The sequence below is a fragment of the Vulpes lagopus genome, chromosome 1, assembly GCF_018345385.1.
Source record: "Vulpes lagopus strain Blue_001 chromosome 1, ASM1834538v1, whole genome shotgun sequence".
NCBI lineage: Eukaryota > Metazoa > Chordata > Mammalia > Carnivora > Canidae > Vulpes > Vulpes lagopus.
Window position 1 is genome coordinate 166,907,988 of NC_054824.1, and position 23,143 is coordinate 166,931,130.

Below are 23,143 nucleotides of genomic sequence, written 5' to 3' on the forward strand. Positions count from 1 at the left end.
TTGTATGTTAACACATATTATACACTCCCAACTTTTCCTGTAAATTGGAAGAGCAAATGAAAATCAGAGAACAAAACCAAATTCCTTAATTCTTTACCACAGCAGCATGAAAGAAAGCAACATGAATAAGCAGAATAAAAGTGATAAATTTTGTTTTAAAAATTATTTTAGTAGGGCAGCCCAGGTGGCTCAGTGATTTAGTGCCGCCTTCAGCCAAGGGCCTGATCCTGGAGACCAGGATCGAGTCCCATGTCAGGCTCCCTGCACGGAGCCTGCTTCTCTGCCTGTGTCTCTGCCTTTCTCTTTCTCTCTCTCTCTCTCTGCCTCTGTCTCATGAATAAATAAATAAAAATCTAAAAAAAAATATTTTAGTAGGCTCAAGTTAAAAGTAACATTTTTAATCTCTTTTAGGCAATGGCTCTATTTTCTTCATTTATTTATTTCTTAGTCCAAAGCCTGGCATTCAACTTACTGAACAAATTATTGAACAAATAAATATATTTCATTCTGCGAGGTCGCTGCTATGACTAATCAAGATGTTAAGGTACATGTAAATTACAATGTCTAAACAGAAGACTAAAATGATATGTACTTCTATTAAAGAGCATTTATTTTAAAAGCGTTTCTAGTAATTTTATTACTGTCAACATTTGCTCTGTGCAAAGTACTCGCCTAATGACTGAATAAAGACAGAACCAAGTCTTTACGGGAGAATTTGCTACAACTCATTATTCAGTAGATAACCAAGGCAACCAATTTTAAAAGTGTAGTATGCAAACCAGAAGCCAGTATTTAAAGCCCACACAATTTTTTTTCCTGTACTTAAATATTCCAGGAGGAATATAATTTCATAGTTCAGTTTCTTGATTGGAAGTGCATTGATTATAAAGAAGCATATAGATATCTTCTATTGCCTGTTACCTGCCTTATTTACATTCACTTATAACTAATACGGAAACAAACAGGCAATTGGGAGAACTGAGTGAGATTCTCAACACAGGGAGTGGAACATAGTAAGCACTATATAGATACTAAAGTAATAATTATCAATTTACTTAAATTGTGTATTCACATTTTAATCCTTCATGCCCGAACCTTTGTATTACATACAGTTATGCTTCACATCCAACTAGAATGGATCTGTGCAAACATTTACACGACGTGCACAGAGAGATAATCAATGAGATGATCTTCATGATTAAGTCATCACGGTAACTACATTGGAACCTTACTCTGATATGTGTAGTGTGTAGTCAGCACTCTGTAAATGATGATTATTATCACTTTAAATGTCAGTGTAAATTGAACTCAATATGAAATCTTTAAGAAGTAATTCAAATTCTGTTATAAATTACTTAAACCAACTCACACATTTTCTTATTGTCCCAAGAAAGCAATTGAGAGTGGAGAGTGGTCCTGATCAAGTTGGTAAGACTAAGTAATAATGTTAACATCTTTATTACTCTGTAAGAGTTCCCGGTAACTTACCCATACAGGGTCTTCCAACTCCTTGAGACCGGAAACCTCTAGGACATACACAGCGATAGCTGCCTCTTGTATTCTCACATATCTGGTTATATCTGCACTGATGGGTCCCATCTTTACATTCATCAATATCTACAGACACAGAGGCAGTAAAAAGTAATAACACTTCCTCCTTCAAAACCTAAAGTCATTATATTTAAAATGAACACTCTTTAAAATTATTAATGGTTCCATTTCTCACCATGTGGCTGAGACCTGGGTTAAGTTCTAGTTCTGCTACTTATTAACTGGCTCCTTTTCCTTTTCTTGCCCCCTACTATGGAAAGGGTTTTGTTCTCACCTTTGTGGCCATCTTCCCTCTACTCTCTCCACCTTTGGCTGTCTTACTTATACTAGTGAATCTAGTAAGCTCGCTGATGTAGACTTACAGCAATAGTACTACATCATTTCTTATCTACAGCCCCACATTTCTGGTTGCTGGCTGGTCCTCTCCATGTCAGTCTTTTACCAGTACTCCAAACTCCACATGCGCTCAGTGTCTTATCATTACTCTCTTTCTTATGACAACAGCATTCTTTTCCCCCTCAGTCAACCAGATTTATCTAGAACTTATTTCCTCAGTGTCTAAGATTGAGTAATTCTACTTCCTTCAATCAATCCCTTAGATCTCCATTCACATTTCCATCTAGCTATATTTTTGCTGTCGTTTTTCAACAGTCTCTGATCTTTCAGCTCATCTCATCTCCAATTATATACATAATTACAGAGTCAATACTCTTCAAAATATTTACAATCACATATAACTGCACACGATACACTGAGTTGACTACTATTCCTAGTAGATAACAAAAATATTTATCTAGGTCCATATTGCGGGAAAGTCTTTGAAATCTGATGATCCAACCTTGTCCCCGGTTTTTGTTTTTGTTTTTTAGGTAATCTTAAGACTTGTTTAAGGTCAGTTAGGAAGGAAGGAAGTATGAATTTTAAACTGTTTTCTCCAAGCCCAGTCCCTTTTCCTTTCTACAAGACTCTCTTTCCTTTTTCCACCATGTCCACCTATTATTACTGTTATTACCATTCCATTCAAGGCAATATTTAAATGTTATCACTTCCGTAATATCTATTAGATACAATTACTCTTGCAAGTACTCTTGTACAATTTTATTTGTACCTGTTTTATGGCCTTTCATTCTCCCTTATACTATAGCATTTTCTTTTTCTTTTGATGAAAAAAGTGGAACTAGCCAATCTATTCCAGTAGACTGTAAGGACGAGAGGAGGAATACTATGTTTCATTTTTGTAAATGGTGCAGCTTATAGTTTTGCTAATTAAGGCAGGCGAGTATAGAAAGGATAAACTTAGGGAGAATATACCTTACTTTCTTGTCTGGTCACTGATTTGACATTGGGAGAATATTTAGTTCTAAAATAAAATATTTTGAACTTTTAATAAACTTGTATAAGCTTTTCTTAACCACTTGTGAAGTTTTAAGCCTAGAGACACTAAATTTCATAGACACAATGTGAGATAATGTTAATTTACTATGTAAAGCAAATGTGTAATTGATGGGAGCTCAAAATGGTAATAAGCTTCCATGGCGAGCTTCCATTTCTTGGTATAGCCATGAGCCTGGAACTGCACAGCTCAAACATACTAGACGTTGGGAGTAAAAAACCTGTGGGAAAAGAAAAACTTCCTTGTGAGATTAAATTGACTTTAATCATTAGTTTTAAAAATGGATGCCTTACTTGGCTTGTCAATGGCAAGTGGATCTCAGTCATTGAACTAGCCATGCACTCACCAATGCAAGTTCCATTTTCTGCCTTGGTCATTCCATTTGGACAAAGATCAATGCATTTATAACCCCCGCGGGTGTTCTTGCAGTGTTGATCTGGTCTGCATACATTCTGTCTACATTCATTCACATCTTGATAAAAGAACAAAGATTAATGAAGATTGAGAAAACAGTCTTTTCTATTTTTCCATAGGAATCATACCTTTAGATTCTAAGGATAAAGATGTTAATTATATAATCATCATGTAAGGTTATTTAAATTCATCAATGTAAGTAACACACTATTTTAAAACAGAATGATAAAAATTAAAAAAAAATTAGCTCACATAAGGGTAGCCATACTAACCACTTCGTCCTCTTAGAAAAGTAATAATAATAATAATTATATATATTTTACATTATATTATATATAAACTTTGTATATGTAACCATATATATTATGGTTCTAGGAAATAATTCAGTAACTACAATAGGGAAATGCTAAAAATGGTTATGTAATTAGAAAACAAAACCTGTAAAGGATAGCATTTGCTTCTATTTTTTTTAAAAAGATTTTATTTATTCATGAGAGACACAGAGAGGGGCAGAGCCACAGACAGAGGGAGAAGCACACTCCCTGCGGGGTGCCTGATGTGGGACTGGATCTCAGGAGTCCAGGATCATGCCTTGAGCCAAAGGCAGGTGCTCAATCACTGAGCCACCCAGCCATCCCTCCATTTCATTTTTGCATGGATGCCAAACACAATGGATAGAGGTATCTTATGTATGAATCCAGCCCAGCACACAGCATATAGACTAGATCGAACACCTAGAAATTACAAAGATGTCATAGTTTTGAATTTAAAGCCCTTTTCTTACCTATGCATTTTCTGCCTTTGAGCTGATACCCAGGCTCACATCCACAATGAAAACTTCCTATGGCATTGAAACAGCGGTGGTGACAGGGGCTGGATTCTTGACATTCATTAATATCTGTTAAATAAAACACAACTTTCATTATATGCTGTTAGGAAACTTGGGTTAATTTATTTCAGATGTCTAACATTTTAATGATCTTTTATCATGGTCATGTTTAAGATCTTTCCTAAAATGAATCTAATAAAATTGCTCTCATATGATCTGCCAGACAGTTGATTGGATTAACTGCTGAATGCCCGTATCTCTCTTCAATGCTTCTCAAAAGTAGACATTTCCTAGTGACTTGGAACTATATGGATACAATACTCCTCTTCTTTGTTCTATCAGGTGGTTCCCATGTCTGTTTCTAGGAAGTTTTAGCCCTGGAATGTTGCTGACAGACTAGAATACTGAAGATAGGGGGTGGAAAAAAAGCCAAGGTCTTCTGCAGTATCTTTTGCAACTGATTTTTCTTCCTTATTTTTGCTGCTGTTAGCCTGATGCAGGTCTTGATCACCTTGTGCCTGATGGTAGCAACTTTAGCATTTTTCCTCATCTGTAGTCATTGCCAGATTAATCTGTCCAAACACCATCTGGGGTATAGTATAAAAATAAAATGCGTAGGCATGGGGATCCCTGGGTGGCGCAGCGGTTTGGCGCCTGCCTTTGGCCCAGGGCGCGATCCTGGAGACCCGGGATCAAATCCCACGTCGGGCTCCTGGTGCATGGAGCCTGCTTCTCTCTCTGCCTGTGTCTCTGCCTTGTCTCTGCCTCTCTATCTCTCTCTCTGTATGACTATCATAAATAAATAATAAAAAAAATTAAAAAAATATTTAAAAAATGTGTAGGCATGAATTCCACAAATTCATGGGCATTTGCCTGTTTTTTGTACCTTTTCCAAAATCTTCCTTCCTTCTAGTCCCAGAGGAAGAGAGATCTTTTCTCCCATATAAGGAAAATTCCTCTATTTGAATGTTTGAGCTCTGCAGCCCATCTCCTCCTTCTTCACCAAGATGAGGACCATGGTCCATTGAGCATTCTTTCCTTATGGGCATTTTGAAAGCCTTCCTCCTTACTATCATCTTCCCCATAATTGAATCTTTCCTACCCTAACACAATCCCTCTCTCAGGTCTATACTCATCTCAAGTTCCTTCTACTTCTCTATTGTTCTATTCCAAACCCTTTGAAGGAACAATCACGAAACTTAGGCTCTTTATGTCCCCACCAGTCATTCCCAAACTCAATATTGTCTGTGTCTTATTTTGCCCTTGTTTTCTACTTGAGCTCTTTCATTTATTTATTTTTTATTTTGAAAACAATTTTTTAAAGTTTTAATTTAAATTCCAGTTAGTTAACAAACTGTGTTTGTTATTAGTTTCAGCTACATGAGCTTTTTAAATTTAATCTTTCAAAATCTGCATGTTAATATAAATGCGTAAATATGATCAGATACTTTAAAAATATTTAAGTGTAACTTTTCCTTCTTTCTTTTTTCTTCGCTTCCTTTTATCCTTTCTTACCTTCCCTGCCCACCAAAGCCAACCTGCATTAACAATCTAGTACAAATAATAACATATTGTTTCTATGTATTCACACACATTTATATATATATTTACATGTAAATATATATATATATATATATATATATATATATACACACACACATAAATCCACTTCCTTTATCTTTCGTTATTTGTTTTCCAGCCACATAATCTTTCCTACACAAGTTACATATACTTTCCTACATCATTTGACAATACATCATGGAAATGTCTCTAAAGCAAACAGTTGAGCTGCATTCCATTCTTTATAATGGCTGCACAATGGTTTATGGTGTGGATGGACCACAATTCATTCACTCTTTCTACTACTGATAGGCATTCAGTTTTGTATCCACTATTTCTGCCTCCATTAAAAAACTCTGATAGCTTTATTCATAATTGTTAAAACTTGGAAGCACCAGGATATCCTTTAGTAGCAGAATAGATTAATAAAGTATAATGCATTAACACAATGGATGGAATATTATTCAACCCATGAAAAGAGCTATCAACCCATAAAAAGATGTGGAAAAAACTTCAATGCATATTATTAAGTGAAAAAAGCCAATCTGAAAAGGCTACATGCTATATGACATTCTGGAAAAAATAAAACTATGGAGACAAGAAAAAGATCGATGTTTGTCAGAGGCTGGGGGAAGTGAGGGATGAATAGGCAAAGCACAGAGGATTTTTAGGGCATGGAGACTATGCTTTATGATACTATGATATAGGATACATGTTATTATTTGTCAAAATCCATACAGTGTACAACACCAAGAGTGTGTCCTAATGTAAATGATGAACTTTGGATGATAATGATGTATCAATGTGGATTCATCATTGGTAAGAATTTTGCGACTCTGGGATAAGATGTTGATAGTTGGGAATGCTATGCATGAGTTGGGGCAGGGAATATATGAGAAATCTCTTTACCTTCCCTTTCATTTTGTTGTGAACCTAAAGCTTCTCTAAAAAAATCTATTACATCTAAATAAAATCTATTAAAAATCATGCAATAGATATCTGGTAGTCTTATGCAATGGAGATTTATGAAGTAGAGTATTCAGATCGTGCTATGTAATCTCTTCTCTCACATATAATAGGCAAATGTTATTCAAAACCGTTGTGCCTGGGATCCCTGGGTAGCGCAGCGGTTTAGTGCCTGCCTTTGGCCCAGGGCGCGATCCTGGAGACCCGGGATCGAATCCCACCTCAGGCTCCCTGCATGGAGCCTGCTTCTCCCTCTGCCTGTGTCTCTGCCTCTCTCTCTCTCTGTGTGACTGTCATAAATAAATAAAATTAAAAAACAAACAAAACAAAACCGTTGTGCTACAAATATTTAAAATAGCCATGAAATATTACACCTAAAACCTTATCAAGAACCTCAATCTATAAAACAGAGTTTACTTTAAATGATTCAAAAGGCAGAGGGTTTTGGTTCTTAGTATAATGAAGATAAAGGAAGGAACTCCATTCTTATACCTTGACAACTCAGCCCATCAGAGGTTCTTCGAAAGCCAATTCCACAACGGACCACACAGCGATATGATCCAATGGTATTGTCACAGTCTTGACCAGCATGGCAGGTGTGTCCCCCTAAAGCACACTCATCAATATCTGCAACAAAATGAGTCATTCAACTAAAGGGGGTTGAAGAAAACCACCCAGGAACCTGCTATGAAATGGGGATAAGAAAAGCAATAGATGACATTTGAAAATATATGAGAACAAGAATGACGAATAATATGGTTGAATCATTTCAAGTCAGTTAAGTTGAGGACAAACTCATACGAGCATAGTGTGATGTCTTTACAGACATCCGTGAGACCACTGATCCATTAGTTGGCATTAAAAAAGTTACTTCTCCTATCTGACATTTCAGTTTTCTCATCTGTTAAATGAGGATAATATGTGTCTTTCAACATTGCTTTGAAAATTAAAGGAAATAATATACACAAGGTGCTCAATCCATACTGGACATTCCATCAATGTCACTCCGCTCCCCTCCTATACCCTTCCTCTTCATCTCTCTCTCTTTTGCATTTAGAATGGTGTCTCCTTGGACATAGTGGGAGAAATCCTTTCCCCTTTTTACCCTTTTAAGATTTATTTATAACCCAGATTCTCACACAATTCTAATTTTGAAGTATATGTAGAATCTGATAAAAAAGTGAGGTGAGGGAGAGGGGATGAGGGAATGGGCCAAATGGGGAGTGGGAAGTATCAGCTTCCAGTTATGAAATGAGTAAGTCATGGGAATACAAGGTACAGCACAAAGAACACAATCAATGATACTGTAATAGTGATGTATTGGGACAGATGGTAGCTATACTTGTGGCGAGCACAGTGTATAAACCTGTCAAATCACTAAGGTGTACTTCTGAAAATAATATAACACTATGTGTCAACTGTACTCAAAAACACATCATTTTTTTTTATGTTCCCAAAGTGCTACCAGGATTGTACAATTAACTTAAACTCTTTATAATTTTTTTATTTCTTAGTTTTGTCATTGTAAAATGAACATGATAATAGTCCTGCCTGTCTCTGCTCATGGTGTTGTGGGGATTAAATGGGTCACTATATAAGTTCTCCTGCCTGAAGGTCTCTGCTTATTGTTAACGTGGGGGCAGAAAGAGTAGGAAAAGAAGAGCATCATTCTACCGCACTTTTCCTAGGCCTGAGCTTCCTGTGACCATTGCCTGACCATGTCTATTAGGTCTAGCTTTGGGAATACCTTGACAAGTCTTTCCATCTGCAGCTATGGTGAGGCCTTCTGGGCAGGAGCAATAATAGGTTCCCACTGTATTGTGGCAGATCTGGGAGCAGGGACTCCCCGCTGCACATTCATCTTCATCTTAAACAAAAAACAGAAAGGCCAAATTAGTAGGTAAACTCTCCCGCTTTCTAAGAGTTATTAAAGTCCATGAAAATAGTAGTTCATACAACAGTCGCTTATGGAGGACCATGAATTGAATCAAAGTAACAGGAAATTCTCTAAGAGCCACAAAATAGAAACACTAGCAAAAATTAACTTTGGGTACCCAAATTATCTTGGATAGTGACTAGATGTTTAAATTCATTCTAAAACAAGATGACCTGTGATCTAAATTTTTTTTAACCTACCTTAACTCATTCCTCACAACATTCCTAGGACACAGATATTTTTTATTGCCATCTTCATTTTGCATGATAAACTGGAGGAACAAAGAGGTTAAGTAAGCTGCCCAAGGTCACACAAGGTCATTATTGGCCGAGATGAAATTTGAACCTGGGCATACTAGTTTCTAAAGACCACTTTTCTACCACTAAATACTAGATTACATTGCCTACCCAAAAGAGGCATTGTACAAGCAAACCTGAGCTCCTCCAGCCATTTACTCAGCTGTTTGCTTATCTGTGACTCTCCTGCATGAGTATTTGGATGGGATGAGGCTGGCTTAGTCAGTGGTCCTTGGTGCATATCGTGCCCTATCCTCTGAGCAATTCTAGGGTTAGGTGATTGGGAGTTGGATTATTATTATGTTTCACGCCCATGGCATAAAAATTACCAGAGGCCAGTATTTTGTCCTTGTGCTCACTCCACCTCTATACTTGGGCATGATCTCTGACACACTTTACTGCTGTCAAATTAAAAGTACAGGCTTTGCAGTGACCTTAAATTCAAATCTAGCTCTGACCCTTGATAGCTGAGGGATCTTAGGCACCCCACTTAACTTCGCATCTCAACTTCCTCGCATGTAAAATGGGACACTTATAAGATTGTTGTGATAATTAAATATCTAGTAACATGGCAATCGATGTCCATTAAATTTATTCCATTACTAACATTTTTTAGAAAAATAACAATGCATTATTCCCATTCTTACCAGCACAAAAGGGTCCAATTGAGTCTAAGGCAAATCCAGAGGGGCACTGATTACTGCGATCTCCTACCACAAAGAGAAAAGCAAAATTAACCGACTTGTTAGAATGTTAGCACCTTGTTTCTTTCCAGGACAATCTTCCCTGGGAAGATGTGCTAAAGATGGAAAACATCATACAACAAAAGCAATAGGTGAAAACAAGCAGGAATGGAAAACGTTTCCTTGTTCCCCAACCAAGAACTAAATGAATCATAGTCCAGAAATTGTTGGCAAGCAACTATTGGAAACAGATCTTCTCTTTAAGTTGTTTATATTAATCAAAAGAAAATGAAATAAAACCATTCTGTAATAATGAAAAAGGATCCAAGATCAATGTGTATGCCAGGCATAACCACAGGCAAAGTCCTATTCCACTAGCCATTATTCATTCTGTTCTAGGATTAGGATTATTTTCATGCCACTTAAATAATTCATGCCAGTGTAAACCAGAAACTCTAATGAAGGAACTCTCTCCTTTTGTGGATCTCCTCCATTTGCAATGTAAAGCATTTGAGTCAAAGTCCCCTAGGTGTGCTCAATGTTTTCCTTTCCCATGTAGTCAAAGCAAAGGGAAACAGGCATATTGGGATGGAATAGGTTGAAGTTATATGTCAGAAACAAACATATTAACAAGAATAAATGAACTAGTTAGGGAATCTCTTTCCTTAGAAAATAGCTCTGCCTTGACTGGTTTAAGCAATTTAGCAAATATTTTTCAAACATTATTGAACTGTAGAAACTTATATAAAATATGTTTTGAGTTACTAAAGTAATATATGTGTGCCCACACACGCACACAAACTAAAAGACAATCATTAATAAATTTCTTTTGAAGGAAATTTTATTTAATTCATATTGTATATTCAGTTCATATTCAATCTCTGAGAAAATATCTTTGATTTTCTTTCAATTCCAAATGCATAAAACCATGCTTGTTTTTTATTAATGTTTTAGGTGCTTTTTATGGAGGCAGTCCAGGCATTACTTTAGATTTTATTTTATTTATTTATTTTTAGAATAATTCTTTTTTCTTTTTAGGATTTTATTTATTCATTCATGAGAGACACAGAAAGAAAGAGAGGCAGAGACACAGGCAGAGGGAGAAGCAGGCTCCATGCAGGGAGCCCGATGTGGGACTTGATCCCGGGACTTCAGAATCACACCCTGGACCGAAGGCAGGTGCCAAACCGCTGAGCTACCCAGGAATCCCCTACTTTAGATTTTAGGATACAGATGCAAGTAATTTTCAGCCACTGATCTCAAGAATACAACTCAGGTGGTCATTATAATTCATGCTTAATTTTTATTTATTCACTGATTCATTTATGCATTCCTACTACAACCAGGATGTTGTGTAGGGCGCTGCGTTGGGGGCTATAATTGTGGAAAAAAATGTGTCATATGATAAGTTATTATCTGATAGTAGCTTTAGATTTTAGGTTCTCAATAAGGGAGATATCTTCTATTAGGTAACATTTGGGATATTTTGCGGAGAGACTTTCGTTGTTTTGGTGATAGAAAGACCTATTAAAATTTAGTGAGTGGGGCAGACCGTAGGGCAAGTTTTATAGTAATGCAATGTGTGGGATAATGATGCAAGATGAAGATTTGTCCCTTGCCTTGAAAGATTTTCATGGAAGTGAGAAAGTCGTCTGTAATTACTGGAGGCTAGAACCTATCTTCCACATATTAAACATTTTTTTGTGTGATTAAAATATACAGTGAATTTTCCAATGTATATGTATTCTGTCATATACATTGATGATGGTTGATTGTACATTGTTTTATTCAATACATTACCAAGAATTACTAAGTGTTAAAAAAAAGATCACACTGGAGACCTACATATATAGGTTCAGCCATTATGAATACTTCTCTCTTATCTTCCAGTTATAGTAATGTCTAAAGATTTTCATACTGAAATACATAATACTTGGTTATAAACTATATCCTTTTATTTATTCTTTATGTTATAAAGTAAGCTATTTTGAATTATACTAGTTAGGATTTTCCTTTAGACATAGGGCAGGGGTATTACAAAATATTTTTTGTGTTATTACTATGTATAATAATTGTAGAAACTTTGAAAAGTATAAAATTCCTCATAACTTTGTCACTTGGGACAGCTACTACCAATAATGTGATGTTTTTCCTTCTATATATATACGCTTCAAAAAGTTAATTTAGGATCTTTCACCCTAGAGACTAATGACTGTCAAAGTTTATTGATTATAAGATAAAGCTTATTAAAAATATAGATTCCTTGGCCTTATCCCAGTCAGAAGAAGCCTGGGAATTTGTGTTTTTAGCCAGAATAATGGTTTCCTTATAATCACCATGGTGTGGGCAGCCCAGGTTTAAATCATACTGTGTATTGCATTTCAATTATTGTTATGCCATGCATATTCTTCTTTGTCACTTGTTTTGTTTTATTGTTAATACCTAAAACAATGTCTGGTACACAGCACTCAACAAGTATTTTGAGCTATATTTAATTGCTTTAAAATTATTTTAATGACTGTTTAAGAATTTATCATACAGCGATGTCACCATTTACATACTTACTTCTTGCTTCTAGGATATTTATTATTGGCCATATCTGTGATTTTCTTAGGGCAGATTCCCGGAATGAGATAACTACAAAGATGTGATACTGCTTTCCAGAAACGTTACACGAATTAGCCCCTGATGGCAGTGAATCAGGCTGTTCATTTCCCCAAAACTGTCCAGTGCTGAGTGGTTATCATATTTTTTAATCTCTGACAATGATAATTGGAAAATGGTACTTCATTGTTTTAATTTGTATTTCTTTGCTTATTGGTGAGGTTAGACAGTTTTTCACATTCATTTTGTCATTATTATTTCTTCCTTTGGAATTTCCTGTTCACAGCCTTTATGTATTTCTTACTGGGGTGCTGTCTTTTTCTTATTGATTTTACTATGTATGTATGTATGTATGTATTTATTTATTTATTTAAGAGAGAAAGAAATAGAGGGCATGAGTGGAGGGGGGCAGAGGGAGAGGGAGAAGCAGTCTCCTTGCCTAGCACAGACCCTATGTGGGGCTCCATCCCAGGACCTGGAGATCATGATCCTAGCTAAAGCAGATTATTAACCAACTGAGACACCCAGGCACCCACCAGTGCTTTTTTTTTTAAAGCAAGATCCATGCCCATGTGGGGCTTGAACTCATGATCCCAAAATCAAGAGTCACATGCTCTACCAACTGAGTTAGCCAGAAGTCCATTCTTATTTATTTTTAAAAGCCCCATACATATTAAGGTTAATCATAGTTGTTAAGGTTAATCCTATAATGTACAAAGCAAATATTCATTCTTGGTATATATTTTACCTTCTCAATTTTGTCTTTGTCTCCCATGAAGAAGTTTTTAAAAACTTATCTGTAGTTAAATTTCTCTCTCCTTTATTGTTTCTGATGCCCTCTGATTAATTTGTAAAATATAAATATAAAATATAAATATATTTTATAATTCTATTTTTAAAAATCCATTCTATTTTAAAGATATAAAATTAAAAAATTATATTGATTTATGTTTGCGAATTGACTTGACCATCAATTTCCAAATGCCAGCCTGCAGACCAGGTACATTAAAATCATTAGGGGAGGTGTTAAAAATACAGACTTCCAGGCCCAACCTTGACTAGCTAAGCCAAAATCTTTAAGCCTAGAAATATGAACTTTCATCAAGCTCTTTAGGTGTTTCTTTCTTTTTTTTTTTTTTTTCTTTAGGTGTTTCTAACTGCATTGTAACCATAGCTCTAGTCTAGACACAATATAGAAGAGAAAGAACTTGCTGGTTAAGCAACCAAGAATGCAAGCTTGCCCCCTGGTGGTCACTTAAAAAGAAAATTTAAGTACCTAAGGTAATTCACAGGAACCTCAGCAAACAAATGTGCAGATATCAGATGTAACTCATAAAATCATAGTGTTTAAGAATAGTAAAGGGTTATAAATATCCCATAGTGTGTTTTCTTCTATTGTGAGATCCATATTTCCCACACACAGACTTTCAAAGGCTTAGAGAATTTACATGATTAAAAGGTGTTCATGACTTTAAAAAATATTTTTAATTCTTCTTGTCCCAGATGGTATAAATTCATTTTTTAACCAAAATCTTATGCAAAGTTATCTTCTTTTAATTATATGGAGTACTGGAGAAAGTAGAAACAGGTCATCCTTGAAAAGTGGGCATTATTAAGGAAGAGAAATATAACTCTTCATTCCAGTGGCTCTTTTCCTTTGTTCCAGTGACTGGAACATGCATGACAAGAGTAAACTGAGGTGGTGGTAGCAACATATGAGTGGAGATGGTGTGAGGCTAGGGGGCTTACCAGCTGTGAGGCTTCATGAATCTATGATCATCTAAAAAAAAAATGTGAACAGGTTCTGCTACATTACTATGATTTAAAATTCAATGATGCAGTTCTGATAGGTGCTGATGAAGAAAACAGTCATGTGCATGAGTGATGAAAACAAGAGTAAATGGTGAAAATGAGTTTTTAGTGTATCTTCTGAGCATGATAAAACAAAATGATGCTATTTAAAATCTACTTGGGGGATCCCTGGGTGGCGCAGCAGATTGGCCCAGGGCGCGATCCTGGAGACCCGGGATCGAATCCCACATCAGGCTCCCGGTGCGTGGAGCCTGCTTCTCCCTCTGCCTGTGTCTCTGCCTCTCTCTCTCTCTCTCTGTGACTATCATAAAAAAAAAAATTAAAATCTACTTGGATCTATTTTAAGAAAGCTAGCAAATAACAAAGGCCAGTATGAATCATTTTACTGTACTAATACAAGCTGAAAGTTCAAAGTTCAAAGACATTAAAATATTTAGTGTCTATAAAATAGCCACATGCAAGTATCTCCTGGGATCAAACTTCATGGAGCATGGAATGCTGATTATTTGGGTGCCTCTTATGATCGAAAGAGATCTTAGGGTCAAAGAACTACACAGCATTAAAGACCACTGAGATCAAGAGTTGTAGAACTATGCTTAGAAAATGAAGAGCAATTGAAAAATTATAATGCCTAGGAATAAGAAATGACAGTTGGAACCCTGATTATTGCTGCACAATTTTTAAAAGCTGCTTTTAAAATATGGAAACTTTTTTTTTCTTACTAGTTTAGGTTGAGATATACTTTTATATTATGTTTAAGGAATTAAAAAAAAATTCCTTGAGTCATAACAAGAATAATGGGCTTGAGCACCCAAAGAAAACATCATTCTGACAGAGGATATATTTTTTAAACTTTTTTGCATATCTAGAACAGTAAATCCACCATGTTATATGGAGAAGCATATTAGTAATCCAAATACACTAAAACTCCAGTGTGATTGGCTTTATCATAGGGCTTTACCTCTTACAAAACATGGACAACATACATGAAAACCTGGTATCAGTAGGTTCAATCTGTGCCCTAATATCCTTATTCTGAATGGCACTGAAGCAATTCTTCTGCCCCACCCCCACTTCTTTAGGTATTAAATACTTTTTTTCCCTAAGATTTTATTTTTAAGTAATCTCTACATATAATGTGAGGCTTGAACTTACAACCTTGAGATCAAGAGCCTCATGCTTTACTCACTGAGCCATCCAGGAACCCTACTTTCACCCTTTTAGAAAGGACTGAATGGAAAAATGATCTGGACTTTCCTTTACCCAAAGTACCTTTGGAAATTGAAGCATGGATTTTAAAACCCAGTGTCTCTTCTAACTGGTTGTAGTCAGATTCCACAGAGGAAGCATGAAGTGTTTCTACCAAGAAGGGCATTCTTCCCTGTGCATCATCATAGAAAATGGTGTGGTTCCATGTGTATGGCACGCTGACGCCATCAATGGTGAACAGCCGGGTTGAGTAGGCATACAGCTGCCCAGGGCCTGTCTGAATGTAGTCCTCCGTGTAATCCTAAGGAAGACAGTATAGAATGGAAGATCAGCATGGCTTATTCTGTTTTTTTTTTTTTTTTTCTTGAGGGTAGTATGAGATGCAGAATGAGGAAAATAAAGGCTAAGGGGCTATATATATATATATATATATACACACACAGTTGATCCTTGATCAACATGATCAAGCTGTGTAGGTCATCATATGTGGTTTTTTTTATACAGTACAGTACTTTAAGTGTATTTTCTCTTCCTTGTGATTTTCTTACTAACATTTTCTTTTCCCTAGCTTACTTTACTGTAAGAATACAGTATATAATATATATGACATATGAAATATATGTTGACTACGTTATCAGTAAGGTTTCTAGTCAACATTAGGCTGTTAATAGTTAAAGTTTTGGAGCCAAAAGTCATAAGTGATTTTTGAATGCCCAGGGGAGTTGGCACTGAACCTCCACCACATTGTTCAAAGGTCAACTTGTAGCTATAAATAAAGTTTATAGTTCAAAGCTGTAGGTCAGGAGTAAAGAAAGGATGTGAAAGGGTGATTACCATTCTTTAGTTTCTGAAATACTTATTCCTGAAGATTTCTATACAAAGACAAGCTAGGCATTTCTAACTTTAGTGGTTTAGATATTCCTCTGAGCAAACAAGGGAAACTACATAAGGTCTCCATGCTCTTTCTATGAATCTTTGGTTTCTACTCTTACCATTACTCCAATAAACAGTGAAGGCATGTTATCCTGACTTTTTACCTTTACTGTGACTTCAGCAGGTGACTGAAGCTGCAGGACATAGCCACTCACAACAATATCTAGAAGCAAAGCACCATCAGAATCCAAGCCCCGGGCAATATGAGTCATCCGCAAGATTTCTCCTAGGAATTATAATTCATTCATTTTAACAGCAAAAAATATATGGTTTGTGTAAGTACAGAGCAGATTGACATTACATATCAGTTCAGCTATGTTATTTTACTTCAAACTTCAATAAGCATAGACCATAAAGAATTAAATTATTACTTAGTGCGTGAATTAAAGAGTTAGGCTTATTGAATGTAAAGCTTCTTTCTCTGTGGCAAAAATGTAGCGTATTATTATGTGAAGGATTCTACATTTTACTTATTTATTAATATTTTATTTGCTAAGTGGGTTCCTTGCCAGTGTGGGGTTTGAACTCATGAATCACATGCTCTACTGCCTGAGCCAACCAGGTGACCCGGATTCTACACATTAAACTCACAAGCAATAGCAAGACAGTTCTGCAAAAATAGATCATCTATGAGAATGGACAGGGAGCTTCACCAGGTAGACTGGCAATACCGTAAGTCTGGCCACAGGACTTTGCTCTTTCTGATGCTTCAAGAAGCAGCAAAGGGGCATTTTAGTAAGCGAATGATCATGAAGAGACCCACTTGTCTTCTGGGCTGATTAAAGCCCTTTCCTCAGCCCTTCTTCTTTACAGAGCCCTTCTTCTTTACCATTGAGGCTCTTCACCTTTGAAGAGGCTTGTAATGAAAGTCAATAAAAATATGTATGCCCTCAGGAAGGGCCATGAATAACTAACACATATTTATTAAGACTAAATGTAAAGTGAAAAGCCCTTAGATTTGCTTATTTTTTACTTCCACCTTTTTGATAAAAAATCCCTATAAGGTATCCTAACCAAACCTCAGGTTCATAGACAAGTCTTAATAGCAATGACTCATTTCCCTGCTCTGTTTTAGCCTTTAAAACTCTCTCTGAGGATTTAAAGAGAAAATATGAGAAAAAACTTTTGGGGTATAAAAATCACTATATTGTTTGAAAACACATGGGCTCTTATAGATCCATGTCAGTAAAAGTTTACAGGGAAATATGAAATTGCTCTTATATCATTTATGATAAGACTACATCGAAAACTTTAAAATTATTCTCTGGGGGAATATATAAACGTATTTTTCTAACCAACAACTTTTAAGGCAATCATATTTTTTATAGTAATAAAATATTAAGTTCAACTAACCGGTCGCAAATTCCACCTGAGTTTCTCTCTTGAAGACTGCATTGGTGAGGGTGAAGCCATTGACTGCTTCTCCTATTTCCTTTGCTGCTGTCCAGTAAATAGGATTTAGAATAGAAACTATTTTTCTCATTGCTGGACCTAAAGAAAAAAGGATAAATAAGGTGACAAAGAGAGATATTTACAATCCATTGCTATTATTATCTTCAAAGCCTGTTTAAGGATGAATCCTAAATAATCTTGAAAAAGAGCAAAATAAGTATCAGTATCTCACTTGTCTTTAAGAATTTACTATTGGGACAGAACTAAGGATTATCATACAGATCATCTACCTCTAAATGATCTGTCTAGAAGCTTTAAGCAGAAATAATAAGTGAAGAATAGTATATAATTTTTTATAAAAAAGAGGCTATCGGTGTCCATCGAAAGATGAATGGATAAAGAAGATGTGGTCTGTGTATACAATGGAATATTACTCAGCCATTAGAAATGACAAATACCCACCATTTGCTTCAACGTGAATGGAACTGGAGGGTATTATGCTGAGTGAAGTAAGTCAATCGGAGAAGGACAAACATTATATGGTCTCATTCATTTGGGGAATATAAAAAATAGTGAAAGGGAATAAAGGGGAAAGGAGAAAAAATAAGTGGGAAATATCAGAAAGGGAGACAGAACATGAAAGACTTCTAACTCTGGGAAATGAACTGGGGGTGGTGGAAGGGGAGGTGGAAGGGGGGTGGGGGTGACTGGGTGGTGGGCACTGAGGTGGGCACTTGACGGGATGAGGACTGGGTGTTATTCTGTATGTTGACAAATTGAACACCAATAAAAAATAAGTTTATAAAAAAAAAGAGGCTATTAACAACTTTTATAAGCAAACAGACTTACCAAGACTTCGAGGTACGTTGGTAATCTTGGCATGTATTATTCTAGTATCAGAGGCAGGACTATCTGTTACTGTGGCGTTAAGAAAAGCAATTCCAAATTCAACATCATTAATATTTCCAATAACACTTCCTCTGGCTCGCTGTGGCCCACCTATTGGGGGAAGAAAAAATATTGGTGGATAAGGAAACAATTTCATCAATGTTACAGGGGACAAAATAAGGCCAGTATTCAAAGATGCTACAAATCTTCTTTCAAACATTTAAAATATCATATGACATCTGAATTTAAGAGTGAAATAAATAAGCTTTCAAAACATTCTACTTTTGTGTAGCACGCATCATCCCACATAAATCTAGGGTCCTTCCAATCTATATACATCATGGCATTATTTCACAATCCAAAAAATACAATCAGCACCCAGTCCCAAAGCCAAAATAAAGAATGTGTTTGTTGATGGTGATGAAATGATGATAATATGAGAGTTTATTGAGCATATTATGCGCCATGCTGAGCACTTAATATGAGTTAACTCTTTTCATCCTGTCAAAAATCCTATAAAGTTATCTTAAATGGCCACAGTTTGCAGACTACCAAAGTAAAGTTTAGAGACCTAAGTCATAGAATGAAGGTCTGAACACAGATGTGCTTGGCATCAAAATCCATGTTCTTTTATCTATTGCCTCCTTTGTGAGAACACAGAGGGAAAGGAGGGACCACCTCAAAACAGCTCCTGAGCCTCCTTTTAGGTTACTGTCAACATAGGTGTGGAGTTTCTAATATGTATTGTTCAGTCCATCTGAACATTGGGTTTCAGATGGAAGGTTTACCACGTTTTCCTTAATATATATACATACTGGAAAATAGTTAACTTGAGAAAAATTTGAGAAGGGTGTTTCATTTTTAACAGTGCTGCAGAATTCCTACAGAGACAGTTGAAAACAACTACACATTTTTTAAAAAAAGCATCTCTATAGTAATTTTAAGCCTTATTTCCATTGTTCAGCAAAATTATCAGTTACTGACACAGAATAGGTGGTTAATGAATGCTTTTTAAGTGAACTGCATGCTTTAGCAAGAGAAGGAAACATACTGGGAAGAAGCTGATAGTGAAATTCATAAATATTCATTACTTGATGGCTTTTAATTGAATATATTTCTTAAAAAATCACTAGATGTTTACAATATTGTTATATATTATACACCAGGGAGAAATACAATGGTATTTAATCTCAGAAAAATCAGTAAGAATAGGGGTGCCTGGGTGGCTCATTTGATTAAGCATCTGCCTTCAGCTCAAGTCATGATCCCAGCCTCCTGGGACTGAACCCTACACTGGACTCCCATGCTGAGCAGGGAGTCTGCTCCTCCCTCTCTCTCCGCTTGCCACTCCCCCTGGTTGTGCTCTCTCTCTCTCAGTCAAAGAAATAAAAAAAAATCTTTACAAAAATAAAAATCAGTAAGTATAGTATTTCACCATTTTAATTTGCATTACTTTGCTTATTGGTGAGAGAATACATTTTTTTCACATTGATTCAGTCTTCATGTTCTGGACTATATTTATTTGTTCATCAAGTGTTGAGAATACAATAATAAGAAAGAAAAAAAGACATGAGGCTTGCCTTCATAGAGCTTATATCTGAAAGAGGGAGATAAACATTAATTAGAATTCCACAAATGTAAAATTGAAATGTACTAATGTATGTGATATCTACTACCAAGGGAAGCCTGAGAGGAAAGTAAAAATAGAGTGGAGATCTGATGAAAGTTAGGTCTTAACTAAGCCAGAGAAGGCAGGACAAAGGCTTTCTGAATAGAGGAAAGTCGTATGTGTCACCCTTTTGAGAGGTGGTGGTTTGCCATATCTGAGAAACCAAAAGGAGAAAAGGGTGGAGAGTTCTGGGAGCCGTGTTGCAAGATGATGCAGGAAAGTAGACAGTAGGGCCAACTGGGACCTGGTAGGCCATTCTGGTTCTTATCTTTAGTCCTAATCAGGAGAGAGGTATAGAAAGATTACTAATTCACTTGGTTTCCTGGGTCACTTGATCATTTGGACCTTGGTTCTTGTCCCCAGAAGAGCTTGAGTTCCAGTGTGCAATAGACATCTTCTAGTTCTGGGTAGCTAATTGGAATCCTTGAAACTCCTTGCCAGACTCTGTAATCCAAATTGTCCACCTATTTGGACTTCCTTCTGCTACTGGGACCCTTGTACCCATGACCAAATCATACCCCTTAGTTACCCCTTTACAGTGACCTGTAACAAGGCTCAGAAACTACAAAATTCCTCAATTAAAACTAGAACTATCACCATGCCTATATGATAGAACTTCAAAATCTTTGGTAATCAGTTGATATGTTGACAAGATATGTTGAACAGCTGACTGATAGCCACTTGTTCTTTTAGCTTGTCTAGATCCTACAAATCCCTTCATGTAACTCCTCTCTCTCTCTCACTCTGCCAAATGAACCTTCTTGACTTTCACAGACATTTTATTTCTAAGGCACCCTTAAAGCTTTGGAAAGTTCAGTGGCATCTGAGCACTTTAACAATTGGAGACTGTTCTTTTTAATCTTCTTATGGACCTTAGAAATCCAAAAAAAAAAAAAAAAAAAGAAAAAAGAAAAGAAATCCTACGCTGAGACATGCAACCGTTAAAACAATTCACTATTTCTTGGTACTCCAGCAAACTCTTTCATAGGTTCATAGATTCTAGAATTGTGGCTTCGTTCCTTCTGGATTTTTAAAAAATATTATTTACTTACTTATTTTAGAAAGTGTGTGTGTACCAGCAGGGGAAGGGGCAAGGGAGAGAGAGAGAGAAAGAATCTCAGGCAGACTCATAGGAGCATGGAGCCTGATGGGGGTGGGGGTGGGGGCTCCATCTCACAACATTGACATCATGACCTGAACTGAAATCAAGAGTTGGATGCTTAACCACTGAGCCACCCAGGTACCCCACCTCATGAATTTTTACATCACTTACAATATCCAGCCATGTTGTATGACTTGGGTTATCATAGTTGAACTCCCCCTATTCTTTTTTCCTAGAATTTAACTGCCCACTATTTTACTTTCCACATTTATGTTCTCTGTGTTTCCATCCATGAAAAAATAGCTCCTCGCTGTGTATTCTGTTAAGTATTCAGTTTCTATCCCACTCTCATTTTCTGTCTGGAATCTCAGCCTGGCTTTCCCCAGTCTTCCAAACCTTTTTATCCCACAAGCATAGGACTAGTATTTATAGCTGCACAGACCATATCCTTTTACAAGGGGGCCTGGATGGGGTGAGCAGCAGCTAAAATCCAGCCGTGGACCAACTTGAAGGGGAAAAAATACATTTTCCCTACTTTTTCCTTCTGGAGTTGGCACCATTTTGCAATTTGTGGGCTCAGAGGGATATCCTTTTCCAATTTGCAGGAAGGTTGTAAATAAGCCATCAATGGTTTCATCAAATCTAACTTAGTTCCTTACCTGGACATACTTGCATATTGCATCTGGACACCTGAGTAGCATCTCCTGGACATGGACGCCCGCTTATAGATGGCACTGGATTGTTGCATAGCCGTTTTCGAGTCTTTTCACCTCCTCCACAGGAGGCAGAGCACTGGCCCCAACTGTGCCAGTTTCCCCAACTTCCATCCACTGTGAAGAAGAACAGAATGGCCAATATCAATCCATTGGTTTTAAAATCTACAGTTCAGGTGACCCTAACTATACAACTCTCATTTTAAGATCTGAAATGATGGGGCTGCTACAATAGCACTAAATGAAATGCTTTTCTTTTTTTCTTTTATTTTTTTCTTTTTTATTTTTTTAAGATTTTATTTTTTACATTTTAAAATTTATTTATTTATTATTATTTTTTAATAATAAATTTATTTTTTATTGGTGTTCAATTTGCCAACACACAGAATAACACCCAGTGCTCATCCCGTCAAGTGCCCCCCTCAGTGCCTGTCACCCATTCACCCCCACCCCCCGCCCTTCTCCCCTTCCACCACCCCTAGTTTGTTTCCCAGAGTTAGGAGTCTTTATGTTCTGTCTCCCTTACTGATATTTCTTTTTTTTTTTTAATTTTTTAAATTTATTTATGATAGTCACAGAGAGAGAGAGAGAGAGAGAGAGAGAGAGGCAGAAACACAGGCAGAGGGAGAAGCAGGCTCCATGCACCGGGAGCCCGACGTGGGATTCGATCCCAGGTTTCCAGGATCACGCCCTGGGCCAAAGGCAGGCGCCAAACCACTGCGCCACCCAGGGATCCCCTTACTGATATTTCTTTTCTTATTCTACTGCTAGGAATCAGGGGACTCACCAGGACACATGTCAGTGTTGCACCTCTGGATCTGAGAGTCTGGCCCCCCACAAGCTCTTCCTCCATTGGAGGGATGAGGGTTATCACATGTGCGGTACCGTCGCATCTGCCCTCCGTTGCATGTCCGGCTGCACATTCCCCAGCTACCCCAAGGACTCCAGTTACCATGAGCTACAACAGAGAACCATTGGAGAGGTGCTAAACAATGACATTCATCCAAAAAATATGTAAGACTTTCCCCTGGAACTGAAAAGAAATATATGAATCTATAAATAGACAACTTCCAAAGGCAGCTGGTTTAGCTGTTCTTTTGACCAGAAACTGGGTATACATTCCAGTCATTGAGAAATTCCATTTGATATACATTTATTGAGTCTTGCAGTATTCCAGGAGCTGAAGGATATGA

At 36.7% G+C, this 23,143-nt stretch overlaps 1 protein-coding gene across 1 annotated transcript in view; it reads right to left on the reverse strand.

The window, feature by feature from the left end:
- The window catches only part of HMCN1 (hemicentin 1), a 465,430-nt gene that overhangs the window by 13,784 nt on the left and 428,503 nt on the right, over positions 1-23,143 (reverse strand). Inside the window, exons 92-103 of the mRNA XM_041767864.1 lie at positions 22,738-22,908; positions 21,897-22,067; positions 18,428-18,577; positions 17,540-17,677; positions 16,291-16,412; positions 15,317-15,554; positions 9,593-9,655; positions 8,461-8,580; positions 7,206-7,340; positions 4,143-4,256; positions 3,291-3,416; positions 1,489-1,617 (exon numbers count right to left, since the gene is read on the reverse strand). Of these exons, the coding sequence (XP_041623798.1) occupies positions 1,489-1,617; positions 3,291-3,416; positions 4,143-4,256; positions 7,206-7,340; positions 8,461-8,580; positions 9,593-9,655; positions 15,317-15,554; positions 16,291-16,412; positions 17,540-17,677; positions 18,428-18,577; positions 21,897-22,067; positions 22,738-22,908 (1,677 nt within the window). The remainder of the gene's footprint in view (positions 1-1,488; positions 1,618-3,290; positions 3,417-4,142; positions 4,257-7,205; positions 7,341-8,460; positions 8,581-9,592; positions 9,656-15,316; positions 15,555-16,290; positions 16,413-17,539; positions 17,678-18,427; positions 18,578-21,896; positions 22,068-22,737; positions 22,909-23,143) is intronic.